We start from the raw sequence: 13,303 nt of genomic DNA on the forward strand, positions 1-13,303 counted from the left end.
GTTGTGCCAAGGCGTGCCTGCGCGCTGAGGCCGGCGTCTCGCTCTGCCTGTTACAGAGCTAAACCGTGCGCAACTCGGCCCAAGCCTCTTAAGTTCACGGCTTCTGAGGTTTCTATTATGAAATCAGAAATAGGAAAAGCAGGGAAAATCACAAATAAGCTGGTCTGGGTGCTTGTTGGTCAATACCTTGCTCATATGAATGTGTATTCAAACTCCTGGTGCTTTTTTGACCTCGTGAAGCAGGTCAAGAGTGGGTATTTATTAACATTTAAAAAATAAAACCCGTAGCACAAGTGCTGCCCTACGGCTTAAACTGTCGTGGCAGAACTGGATGTCTAGGGTCAGGGTAAAGTGGAATTTTAATCTGATTCCAGGACACAAACCTGATTAACCCATCGATTTACTTCCTTGCTGCTGTTTGGCATTCTCACAGTGAACATCTTTCCACCATAGAAAAAGACACCAACGGAGATGCTTTGTGGGTTTGGTGTTACCCGTCCGTAACAGCTGAACTGAGGAGTCTATTGCTGCGAAAGTGCTGCCTGACAGATGAAAATAAATTGCTTCATACATTTGTATTTGGCCAGTATAAAAGGTCATGGTTCTACATCACAACTGTGGAAGTTCAAGAGTCTCCAGCCTTGAAAAAGGTAGGACTTGGCAGGCTGGTTTTTCAGCAGAGTGCAGGGAAGACTTCTGCAGAGCTTCCTCTGGCAGTTTAAGCAGTGTTTGCCCATTGTATGCTGTGAGGAAGGGAAGGCATTCGAGGTTTTGTGTGCTCACAGATGCAGCTCTTACCCAGCTGTCTAACCAGTCCACACGTTTTGTTTTTCACCAAGACATATATTGGATGGAATTGCAGATGGATTGAGATACTCATTACCCAATTTAGATTCTTTGTATTAAAATGGAAATGCTCTTTCATGTCATTATTTCTAGTTACTTTGCATTTTAAGTTCAGCAATTTTTTATCTTTTTTTTTTGTCAAAAAAGCTCTACAAAGGGTCTTTCATAGTGTCCAAAATCTTGTTTGTATAGAACTTGATGCCTTTTTTTTTTTTTTCCAAAGGGTTGAGTTATATAGGTACTTTCTTTTCTGCTCCATTGATAACTGGAAGACTGCAAATACGCTTGTATCTTCTATACTTTCCCTGTTATGAAGATCATTAAATTGTCTGTTAAGTTTATTCAGTTTTCATATTTCATGCTATATTGTTAAGCAGAAAGATAATGTGGTAATTTTGCATGCCCACAGCAGAACGTTGCTTCCCTTTCCTCACTCCAAGATTACATCTCCTATGAACCTTAAAACCCAAAAAAACCCAACCAAACGATGTGTCCCAGTGCTGTCTCTGACAGTGGTGGTGGGAGATGCTATTTAAGGAGGACACGTGAGCCGGGTCATTGTCTGCAGACTTTCAGCCTCGTACTGTCCCAGCCCACAGTCATTTGATTAAGGAAGTTAAAGAGTATTTTTGTTTGTCTTTTTCTAAATATGTTGATGCTGTCTGCCTCCACAGCCTCCTTTGGCAACAAATTCTGGAAGTTTCCTACCTGCTGTGGGAAAGAAAAATGGCTTTCTCTCTTTTAAAATAATCTCATGAGATTAAAGGAAAGCAACTCTTATAGAGTAGATTAAGCAAAAGATAGTATGTACTAGAGCTGACTCAATGGAAATTAGTCACATCAGAAATCCGTTAACCAGGCCTTTTCTGCAGTTAGTAACTTGGATCTGCTGCTACCACTCACTTTTTCTTTTTTTAATTGAAACACCTTGTCAGAGTACTGCAGTAAGTTCAATAATGTGAAAAAGACTGTTCATATGGGGTCATTAAATAAGCTGTGTATTTTTCTGTGCATGTGTCTTACCCAGGTGACCGACTTCTCCATTGTTCTGATGGCCAAAGACTTCAACCCAGAGAAATATGCGGCCTTCACTAGGATACTGTGTAGGTCGGTATAAAAGCTGTTTTGAGGTACTGCTGTGTGCATGTTTAAATCTTGCCAAGGCAAAAGATTAAATTTCATTGTGTTGTGTTTGCATGTTGTCTAACAATCTGCTGGAAACTCAGTCCTACAAACTCTGAATCAGATTATGTAAATCCTTGATTTGAGCTTATCTTGGGTTCATGCAGTATGTGCTGGGTGAATGTCACTGCCCAGTAGGTTTTAACGTACCTCCCACCCACACACTCACTTTCTCTGAGAACGTATTTTTAAAAGGTATAAGTATTTGGGAAGAGGTCAGTGCTGTGTAGTCAAAGGTCACCATGTGTATGGTGGACAACTTCCATCCCTCCACAACATCTCTACTGCAGATGCTTCTTGCAGCTCCTCTGAACTAAGCACAGCACCCAGGGACGTTTTTGCTTTTCCTCTAGGAAAATGAGAGCCCTCTGCCTCTTGAGGTCTGTGGCTCCGTCTTCTCCCTTCTTCCAGACTGCCATCTTCTCCTTCCCTTGTCCCATTTACTCACTTTCCTCCACGTCCCCATTCTCATGATCTCTCGCTGCATCTTTCTTTGCTTTTACTTCAGTTGCCAAATTAGTTGGGTCCCGGTTCTTGATACCAAGAGTATTGCCTGAGATTGTGCAGCTAATTGGATGCAATTGTGAGGTTATTGTATCGCAGACTTGGGAATGCCGTCAGGCTTACCAGTTCTGCAGGGTATTGAAAAACTGAGATTTTTCTTTTTCACTGATACATGAAATATTTAGATACGCTGTGGATCACATTAGTGCTGATTTATCAGCTAATGCTTCTTTTCAAATCCAGGATGGATTCCTCTAAACATGATAATTGAGTTTCAAATGTGACATAGCTTTGTACTATAGCTAATATGGAAAACAGATAGTTGAGAGCTTCGGTGCTATTCCTGAAGTACTTTAACCTGTAAAATAGGTTATGGTGTGTGTCTGCTGTCTGGAAGACAGCTAAAAGTGCATGGATTTTGTTGGTGTGTGGTTGTTTTGTGGTTTTTTTTTTTTTTTTTTTGTGAGTATCAAGGACATAAGTTTATATTTTTCTTTCATCATTTAACAAAGAGTACAGAAGAATGTCTAATGATACTTGGATTAAAAATGAAAAACTAACTAGTCACATGGTCTGTATGTAATAACAGGAGTTCCTGTAGTAGTTGCTTTTTCATTAACCAGGTACCTTATAAGTCTGCAAAGAATCCTTAGTCTGGACACCTGCTTACACCTTTGTGCTATGGTTCTATGTTGGTAAATGTTGGTTCTTTCTCTTTTCCTCTTTAGTTGAGGAAACTCAAATAAAACTGCAAGGTAGTTTTCTATTCTAAAAGACGTGTTTTTGTGTGCACACTGAAAGACTTCTAATTTAGTATTTAAAACCTCAACCAGGTGTCCAAAATAAGAATTCTTGCCAATAATATCGCTAATTGTGATATTATGATCCCCCCCCCCCATATGTCTGCCAGTACTGATTACAGTCAAAATACCAGACTCTTCTTTTCACACAGAATCTACCTGAAGCATGGAAGTCCAGTTAAAATGATGGAGAGCTACATTGCAGTCCTTACAAAGGGGATCTGCCAAAGCGAAGAAAATGGATCTTTCCTCAGCAAGGATTTTGATGCTCGGAAGGCTTATCTTGCTGGTTCCATCAAAGGTTAATAAATACCAGAAGTCTCTATTCTGACTTCTTTTGTACAATATAAAATACAATCCAGTTTTCATGTGTACTTCAAGTAAATAGTGTTAACAGTATTATCTGTGCTGTTATTATTAAGCTTCTTCAAAAAACAAATGATAATACCAGCATGTATATCTTCTATAAAATAATTTTCCCCTCTTTTCTAGATATAGTATCTCAGTTTGGAATGGAAACAGTTATCTTATATACGGCACTGATGTTAAAGAAGAGAATTGTAGTGTACCATCCTAGAATAGAAGCTATCCAGGAGTTTACTAGGTACTTTGTCAATCCCTACCTCCCCACCCACCCCCAAAAGTCCAACAAATTCTGAACCTTCATTGAGAGAAATGCCCGTATTTTAGGGAAAAAAATCTTTTCTGTTTATTGAAATCCTGCTAAATCCCTCTCAAGGCTTTAGCCATATGTTCGTCAACTCAGAGAAATTTAACTGTAGAATGAGTGATAAACTCTGCTTGCACTGATAGTAGAAATCTCTGTGGTTCGTGTGTATGCATGCCAAATGAGACCTAGTTATACTAGTTCATTCTTATGACATGCATTTCATACTGTGAAACTTTAATTAGTATAAGTAAACATCTACTGTATGTCAAGTACCAATCTAATTTTCCTAGGACTTTGCCTGCTTTAGTGTGGCATCGACAAGACTGGTCAATTCTTCATTCATATGTACATCTAAATGAGGAGGAAGTGGAAGCCTTAAAAGCCTGCACAGGTAGTGATGACTTATTAATCACAAATATAAAGAAAATTTAATTTCAGTTTCTATTGCTGCAAGGTCTTGCACCAGTGTTCTTTGGGGGGAAAAAATGGTTACTTTGCTATTAATGCTATTGTTCAAAGTTAAACAGCATAATTTTCTTTAGAAAAGGCAAATCAACTAAACAAGTATGTTAGAAGATAACTAGTTAATCTGGTGTTTCTGGGTGGATCTGCATCAGTCTACCCCTAATCGCAGATGCAAAGCAGCTTTGAGACTTTTTCTACGTTGTGATCAGAGGGATTGAAAGTCTTACTGTTTTACAGAAGCAGCTCACTTTAGATAAGCTACTTTTTTTTCCAACTTCTATGCATAGCTAGTAACTGAATTTTTAGGATTTTTTTTTTTTTTTCCAGTTCCTAACTCTGAAGTTCCAAATTTTTATTCTGACTGCTGCCAGTGAAGCCTCTGGCTCCTAATCACAGGTGGACTTTACCAGCTATGTAGAAGTTTGATCTGTGAGACACATTGTTGTGTATGCGTAGTACTTAACGCATAATCCAGGAAGAGGCCCTTGGTTTATGCAGAGGTTAACATGACACATAATGTGGCAATTAAGAGGCTTCTCTATACAGAATAACGAGCAAGCAGACTACTCATCTTCAGTATTTCTACTGCATTACCAACAGTGCTTGTTTCAGCTCACTAAACATCTTCCACAGAGAAAAGCTGCTCAAAGTTTGCTCACCTGGCATGCTATAAATAAGAAAATCTGCTGGTTTTATTCCTCTGTTCCAATCTAATACTGCCTTAGTGACAAGGGGCTCCAGAGTGGAGATTCTTTTAAAGAGGAAGTTCAGTGGCTTTGTCATTTGCAAATGGATAATTTTAGTAGCAAGGTAGGAAGAGAGTTTAAAATTTCAGATCGATAACCTTTTTATATTGCATATAGTGTTAGTGGTTCATCCATGTTCAAGGCAATTTTAGAAGTTGATTTTTAACCTCCTTGGAAGTGAAGCATTCTGCTGGACACGCTTGTTAAATGACTGATTATATCAAGAGAGCAACCTCCTGGGTCCAATAAGTATTGTGTCAAGTACTCTTAGAACAGACTTTAGGACTGTGATTTTCTGCAGTATCTTGGTTTGGTTTTGTTTTTATGAAGATCCTAATCTTGCCAAAATTCTGCTCTCTAGGTTACATTGCTGGATTTACAGATTCTGAAGTGAACAGTAGACCAGACCTCTACGATGTGTATGTGAATTTGGCGGATAGTGAGATCACTATTTCCCCTGTAGTAAAAGGTTGGTTGCTTTGTATATTTTGGATTTAGAGGCCGTTTATTCCCGAGTTGATGGTAATCGCTGAACCTCGCTGTAGGTCAAGCAACCTTGATCCTTCTTCCATCCGGGTTCTGAAAAGTCAATATGTAAGCTTCTGTCTTTCAGTTTTATTGAGACCCTGGAAGACTAGTGAAAGTTGGAATTTGGAAAGACATGCTTCATCTTCCAACAAATGTACAACTGAGATTTCAAAACATCCATGTTAGACAATTACATGGAAGAGCATTCAGCTGAATGCAGAGATATCACGAGTCTTTAGAAAAACATTGCACTAAGTACTTGGAGATTGGGGACTATTTGAAAGGAAAGCTTGTATGTTGCTTGTCATCTTGCTGTTCCTTGTCATCTGCTTAGGGCTGCTTTAGAGGTAGACAATTTGCCTGTGCTGGCATGGCTGTTGATACGTCAGGTTACTGCCTTTACCGATAGATTTCAAGTGGCAGTCATGAAGAGGACTCCTTGTTTTGGCTTGTTATTCATTTGCATTTCTAGATATCACAGAAATGGTCATTTTACGTGAATGTGTACTATTTCCCCCCCCCCTTACTCAGAGGCAATGACAATGGGAAAACTTCACAAAGAAATTGGACAACTAATTGTTCAATCTGCAGAAGATCCGGATAAATCAGACAGCCAAGTCATTAAGGTTAATATATATTTTTTTAAATTTTATTTTTAAATCTAGTTAAATTACTTCTATTGCTAAATCTTGGTGGAAGGGGGGAGTAAGAGGAAGATTGTCTCTGGGAATAAGTTGATCTCTTGTACCTTCTGCCTTTTTACAAATGAGCATTTTTATTCGTCATACAGGTTTTTAAGGATGACATAATTGGTTTATATTATCTCTTGGGTAACCACATTGCTGAAGAAACTTCAGAAATTGTACTGATTATAAGACTTCCAGTAAAATTAGTTTCCCAGTTTTATTCTACAAAGCATGTATTTTGCTCAATACCTTGTCAATAGTATTGTCAAATATCTTTGAAAAAGTCCTACTGCGATATGGCTTCTCAGCTATAAAGGCTGATTTTTATGATGATTTTTTTTTCACTTCCTTCCCTATCTAATAGATTATTAGACGTTTCATGACTGAGGACTTAGTGAAAAGAGCTCAGTTAGGCCAGCGAGAGGAGCCCGTGGAGTGGCAGTGCTCCCTTTATTCAACATCGCACAAAAGCAGACTGAAGAGCTGTTGCAAATTTGCCTTAAAATAAATGGAGTCTTTATTTAAAATGAACAATTTATTTATCATTTTCTTTCTGTTCTGTTGTTTTTTGGGTTTTTTTTAAATAAGTGTATGTTAAAACATTATAATAGCTAATACTATATTCATGGTTGCTTGTTTTTCTGTTCTTCAAGGATATTTCGCTGAAGACAAAAGAAATCTTGGCTACTTTAGCCTCACTTACTGAAGTTTCTGATGGCAATGAAAAACCAACCCTTAACTCTGAGACCCTGAAACAAAAGCGATTTCCACCAGCTACAGAAAACTTTCTTTTTCATTTAGCAGCTGCTGAACAAATGCTCAAACTCTGATTTTGATGCACTGCAGTGTTATGGACCAATTCAAAAATATTGTCTTTGTCATACAGATAGGAATACCTGATAGTTTATATGGAAAAATTAAAGGTATAAGAGTGAATGTCATATTTACCATGATGTAATGCAGATTATCGGAGCTTGACCTGGAACATACGGAGGCATATTTGGCAACATTCCTAGTGTCATTATCTTCCCCAACTATAACTTTGTATATATGGCTCCCCTATTTCATATCACGATGTGGGTGCATATACAAATAGCATGTGCCTGTGTGTCCAGGCTGTGCCGGACATTATTATAGTGGCCGTTTGTCCTGCAGGTTCCAGATGTCGGACAGCTCTATTCTTGTTCTGACTTGTCTTCCTGGGGTCTGGAACATGGGCTGCAGCCCACGTGCTGTAAAACTAACGCAGTTTGGATGTGCTGGTCTCTGCACAGGGATACACTGAACACGCAGTTGGTCTGAGTGCTCATTCTGGGCTTCCAGGTATGTCAGCCTGTCAGATACTGCTCTTGCTCTGGACTGCTTGATACCTGGAAATCCCAAATAAATGGACAAGTTCTCTTCTTTCTACTTGAAAATATCTAGGTGTAACAAAGGATGTCTGGGAAAATCTGACGTGGTAGCCTTACTATATAAAGGAAGAGGTATTTTAAAGCTCAAGTGGGAGTTGAGCACCTCTTTTGGACTCTTGCCTTAGAGGTTTTTCCCCCCTTCACTCTGTCCCATGCCTCTGATGGAGGGAAAAGAGGACAGGCTTACTGTATTTAAAACGGGGCTTCCTAGGGGGTCACAGCCAAGTGCTGCTTTTCAGCTGGAGTCATTTAAGAAGTTGTTAGGGTTCCCTGCTGAGAAGATACCTGGCCATTCATTCCTGATCCATTTGACAGAAAATCAGGTGAGTTAAAGCCTGATGAACTAGAAATGTTCAAATGGCCAGGTACCACAGGTAGAGCACCAATCGCTTAAACTGATGGAGCTGTAACACGGGTACTATCTGATGGTGCTCTGTGTAGACTAAATGTAGATGGAAACTTTTGAAGTAATAGTGAAAACTGGGAAATAGTTTAGAGAAAATTAAAATTTGCCTACTTGTTTGGTTGCATAACCATAATTCAAGTTTGTTTGTTTTTTTTTTCATTGAGCAGCCTGAAACTAACTGCTTTGTAATCTTCTGAGAAGAACTTAGATTCTTTGTAGAGAAATACTCTGAGCCAAATGATCTGTATTTCTTCAGAACTGTCCACAACAAATCAGTCAATTCTGCAGTAGCACTTTGTTATAAGAAAAAATAACCTTTTTCCTGGCCTTTGTACATATAGGCTGTAGCATGTGGTTTTACATAGAGATTTTATACTTATGATTAAAACTTTAGTAATCAATATTTATATTGTTAAATAATTGGATGTTTGCTATTCTGAAACTGGTAGAGCTCATCAATAACTATGTGCAAGCAATATTGGTTTGAAAAAAGGTTGTCCTTTTGCCGTGTATCATACGTTAAGAAAATCTATTTTAGAATGTGGATAAGGAATGTGGCATTTATGTATAAAATGGACAGTTATTACAGTCAGTAAATGAAAGTGCTTCCCAATAATCCCCTATTTTCAGGGGTGTAAAATTGTACTTTAAACACTTACTCTGCGGTTTAAATTCTGAACACAGAAGAGTGTGCTTTTTTTTTTTAAACTTCTGAGAAAAATACTGCAATTGCCTTTGTTTACCTGTAAGTGCTCTGCAGCTTTTTTCCCCCCATTTGCCCATTAATGTTTTTTCTTAATGGTTCGTTAGTATTGCCGCTTCTGTTTTGGGACTCTTACAACAGTCAGAATAGCAGAACTGCAAAATTATGCTGAAAATTCTATTCATGACCTCCTTTAAAGTCCACTGAAATGGAAGTCTTTCACCAAGGAAAACCTGAACGTGCTTTCAGTCAGCTGTCTTAACACCAAGTTGTAACTGTGAAGAAATTGACATAGTTTCTTATAAACATAAAGCCTTAAGGAATATCATTAAGGTAGTATGGGTGTTAGAGACAACCACAAAAAGCAGAGAAGCTCAGTTACAAACTAAATATTGAATGCTTACTTTGCTTTCTGTTTTGGAAATTTTTAAGTTGAAAATCTTGGTGTTGTGTTAGATCTTGTATTCTGACGTTTGTGTGAAACAAATGAAATATAATTTTGCACTTAAGGAACTGGACTCATAGCATGCTTATGTCTATTAAAAAAATCCTGCAGTCTACCCTTTAATTTATGTAAATGTATTCTTGAATAGTTGTGACCACTGAGTCACAGGCCTTGGCTCTTAGTTTCGCAACACTAGGATTAAGCTACAGCTTGATGTTTAGGTCAGAAATGTACTGCTACGCATTCAAACAGTTTTGTCATCTGTGCTGACTTTTTTGTCAGCGCAGAGAAAGATGTATTAGCCTCCCTCAGCTTCAGTACTTTCAAAGGATTGTCCTAATGTTCTTGCATTTTCTTAACGACTTTTGACACTGTTTCCTCTCAAAAGGTTTAGAATAAAATGGAAAAATCTGGAAGGTCAGGACAGGGAAAGATTTCTGCTTATTTCTCACTTCCCTTTCCCCAGGATGCATACAAGCGGACTCTGTGTGCAGTTGCTGATTTTGCAAAGTCAGATGACATCCTTTCTTCTTCCTCCTAGAAGCAAAGACCATGTAAAATGAAATTTTCATTCATATCTTCTCATCTTACTGCCTTTCTGTTCTTGGATAAATATGAAATGGTGAATGATGGTTCCTGTCGACCTGCTAAGAGACATGCCTCCAAAAGGCATGCAGCATGTAGAATAATTGAAAGCCTTGAATTCGAATGAAAATTGTAGCACTGCTCCTTCCTCAGTTGAGGCAAAAGGTACTCCCTGAGCACTCCGCCTTGCTCATTGCCCACGTTGAACCAGTTAGTGTGATAGCCGTAGCATAATATCAGCACTATATGTTTGCAGATATTGGAAGGTAGATAGTGAACAAAGCAAAGGCTTGCAAAGGGGAGCAGGATAAACAGTCAATCCCTCCAGTTGTAATTTTGCTGAGTAAATTGGGCTAGTCCCTTAAGGCTAACTGTTGTTTTTAATGCTTTCATCCCTGGGGTTTAGTCCCTGGTATGAGCTGTTCTGCCTTGTTTCCCCCGCAGGCAAGTGGGGGGAATGTTCTGATTGAGAGCAATACAATGCTGTGTAACCTGGAAAAAATTGACACAGGACATCTGACAGCATCCATGGGCTGGTTCTGATTTCAACCTCTGACTGCTTCAGTTCCCCAGCTACCAAAAGGGCTAATGATAATTTGTTAATAGGGTGTTGTGAGATGTCGTTTGAAGCAGCTAAATTTATAGATAAAAAACAAGCCATAAAGCTCAGTGTAAGAAGTTCACAGCTGCCTCGTACTGCCTTATAGCCTTCCCTAGGTAGCTGTCTGGCTGGAGTCCGAGTCAGAGGGATCTTTGGTCAGGTGAGGTCATTCCTTGTAGTTGCTGAATGATGCAAGGCTCAGGAGGAGGCTCCAAAGACTGGGCAACAGCTCCTTCCTGAGCAACACTCTGCAGCACGTGGCCTGGTGTTCGCTGTGTGATAGGGAAGGAGCTGCAGTGCAGGGCTCCCTCCTTCCTTCCTCCACCCCTATGGCCTGCGGGGAAAAATAGCGTGGCTGCGTTACAGGCTTGGGGGTAACACAGGAGCATGAGCTCCAGCTGGGGAAATGCTTTGATCTCAGTACTTCCTAGCATGGGAGTGGCTGATTTTTTTTTTTTTTTTTTTAAGCTACATTAAAGGGGCATGGAAGCCTCATTGCATATTCCTAAATTTCAAGATGACAAGCTGAGTAGGTGGGGAACTGCTAGCATATTGTGCTGTACTGAGACTTACCTTTTCCTTGAAGCTGAAAGCTTCCAGCTATTGTAGTTTACCACACCTTAAACTGGTTCCACCGCTAATGCACTGTCACTTAACACACCAGCCGGTGCTAAAGGCAGGAGACAGACCTGCCTGGGCTGGTATGTTGTTCATCTAAGTTACAAAGGGAAAGGTTGTCCTGTAGGTGCTGACTCTCCTCCCAAGTCCTTCAAACATGGTACTTTTCTGCTTGTCCCAGTCTTGCTCCTCTCACTTACACCTCTGGACTACCAGGTGTTGGGTCCTGGCAGTTCTAGTTCTAGTCTCATAATGACTTTATTTCAAGACCAAGGATGTCCGGGCCTTTTTAGCAATGTATTTTCCCTGCCCTGATTTGAGAAGCAGCTGAATCGCCCAGGCTGACAATTTAAATGGCAGGTGCCTGCCCTCCTCTTCTGAAAAGTTCTGGTTAGGGCAATAGAAACATTTCTGAGAATGGGGGAAAGGAGAGAGGTATTTAATAATCCTGAGGGAGCTGTGTTTAATATGGCAAATTTCCACTTGAGTATTCAGTAAGAAGCTGGTAGATTTTGATAATGGGCAGCTGCAATAACAGACACTATTACCAGACCTATTCCATAAGCCTTACTCACAGAGTTGTAATGACATCAATTTGCTTAAAACATCCAAGTGCAGTGCCAGAGAATTTATAGCTTGTCTAGTTACCATGACGATTCAAAGTTCATGAATCTTCAATTTCTTGGCTTTGCTCTACTGTTGGTTTTTTTGGTTTTTTTTCTCTTTGCTTCCACTGTGGTTCATGTAACTAGCATTTACTTTAGCCATTCTTAAAATATGTTTAAAAAAGGAGTGGGGAGAGGCGTGGGTTTTCATTCTAGTGCAAATTAACGTTTACTGAGAGTGGCATTAGACCCCATCTGAGTTTGTCTTTGGTATGTTATTGAAATAGGATTAATAGAGAAACAGGGTTTTAGAGAATTTAACTGTCGGATGTTAGCTGTGCCACCGAAGATTTGGAAGGAGACAAACACTTCATTGAGAGAGGCAGGCTGAGACTGTAAGCCTGTTCCACCTGACCCTGTGGTATCTAAGGAAAAAGAGCAGGGCAAGCCTCCTTCCCCCTAGTGTCCTCCCAGCTCAGGAGAGCTGAGGCTGATATGAGCTTTTTCTCTTGTGTCTCCTTTTGGCTGCTGTTGGGAGATGACATTTGGCTAGGCAAACCTTTGGTCTGACACAGTACTATTGCTTTTATGTTGTTGACCCTGATGGGATTTTACTATGTACTTAAGAACATGACCCACAAAGGCAAGGCTAAGCGATCCCTGTTGAGTTCAGTAGGTGTATGTCGTGGTTTAACCTCAGCTGGCAACTGAGCACACCACACAGCCGCTCACTCACTCCCCCCTTCCCCCGGTGGGACGGGGGAGAGAATTGGAAGAGTAAAAGTGAGAAAACTTGTGGGTTGAGATAAGAACAGTTTAATAATTGAAATAAAATAGTAATAACAATAATAATAAAAGAATATACAAAGCAAGTGATGCACAGTGCAATTGCTCCCAGCTTTCCCCAGTTTATGTACTGAGCATGACGTCACATGGTATGGAATGTCCCTTTGGCCAGTTTGGCTGTGCCCCCTCCCAGCTTCTTGTGCACCTCCAGCCTTCTCAGTCGGCAGAGCATGGGAAGCTGAGAAGTCCTTGACCAGTGTAAGCACTACTTAGCAACTACTAAAACATCGGTGTGTTATCAACATTGTTCTCATCCTAAATCCAAAACACAGCGCTGTACTAGCTACTAGGAAGGAAATTAACTCTATCCCAGCCAAAACCAGGACAGTGTAAAAGATCCTTTACCTTTAAAAATTCACTACAGTCCTCCAGTGGAGTAGTGCAAACTCTTTGCCACTCTTAGGTTTGGCAACTTAAAGACAGTATCCATACTGTCTTCCTGGAACAGCTTTACAGCATGCTCCCCTCAAGTTACAGGTCCTTAGGGTGGGCTGCTACTCCCCTGTCCTCTTTCCTTGTCTGACCCTTCCCTGCAGTCAGTTGTTAAAGGACGGCTCAAAAAAGGCAGAACCCAAAACAAGAAACGAAACTCAACCCCTACTTCCTGCTTTTGTTCAGTGCCAAAAGCAGGAACTGTTTTCCTGCAGGAGACCAG

At 40.0% G+C, this 13,303-nt stretch overlaps 1 protein-coding gene across 1 annotated transcript in view; it reads left to right on the top strand.

Moving 5' to 3' along the window:
* The window catches only part of FAM45A (family with sequence similarity 45 member A), a 10,225-nt gene extending 709 nt beyond the window's left edge, over window positions 1-9,516 (top strand). The window contains exons 2-9 of the mRNA XM_009278098.2: window positions 375-650; window positions 1,874-1,953; window positions 3,485-3,633; window positions 3,825-3,936; window positions 4,293-4,393; window positions 5,575-5,682; window positions 6,273-6,367; window positions 7,081-9,516. Coding sequence (XP_009276373.1) covers window positions 375-650; window positions 1,874-1,953; window positions 3,485-3,633; window positions 3,825-3,936; window positions 4,293-4,393; window positions 5,575-5,682; window positions 6,273-6,367; window positions 7,081-7,257 — 1,098 coding nt within the window. The 3' untranslated portion in view covers window positions 7,258-9,516. The remainder of the gene's footprint in view (window positions 1-374; window positions 651-1,873; window positions 1,954-3,484; window positions 3,634-3,824; window positions 3,937-4,292; window positions 4,394-5,574; window positions 5,683-6,272; window positions 6,368-7,080) is intronic.
* Window positions 9,517-13,303: the final 3,787 nt, after the last annotated feature.

This window comes from Aptenodytes forsteri, unplaced genomic scaffold (genome assembly GCF_000699145.1).
Source record: "Aptenodytes forsteri isolate BGI_AS27 unplaced genomic scaffold, ASM69914v1 Scaffold15, whole genome shotgun sequence".
NCBI lineage: Eukaryota > Metazoa > Chordata > Aves > Sphenisciformes > Spheniscidae > Aptenodytes > Aptenodytes forsteri.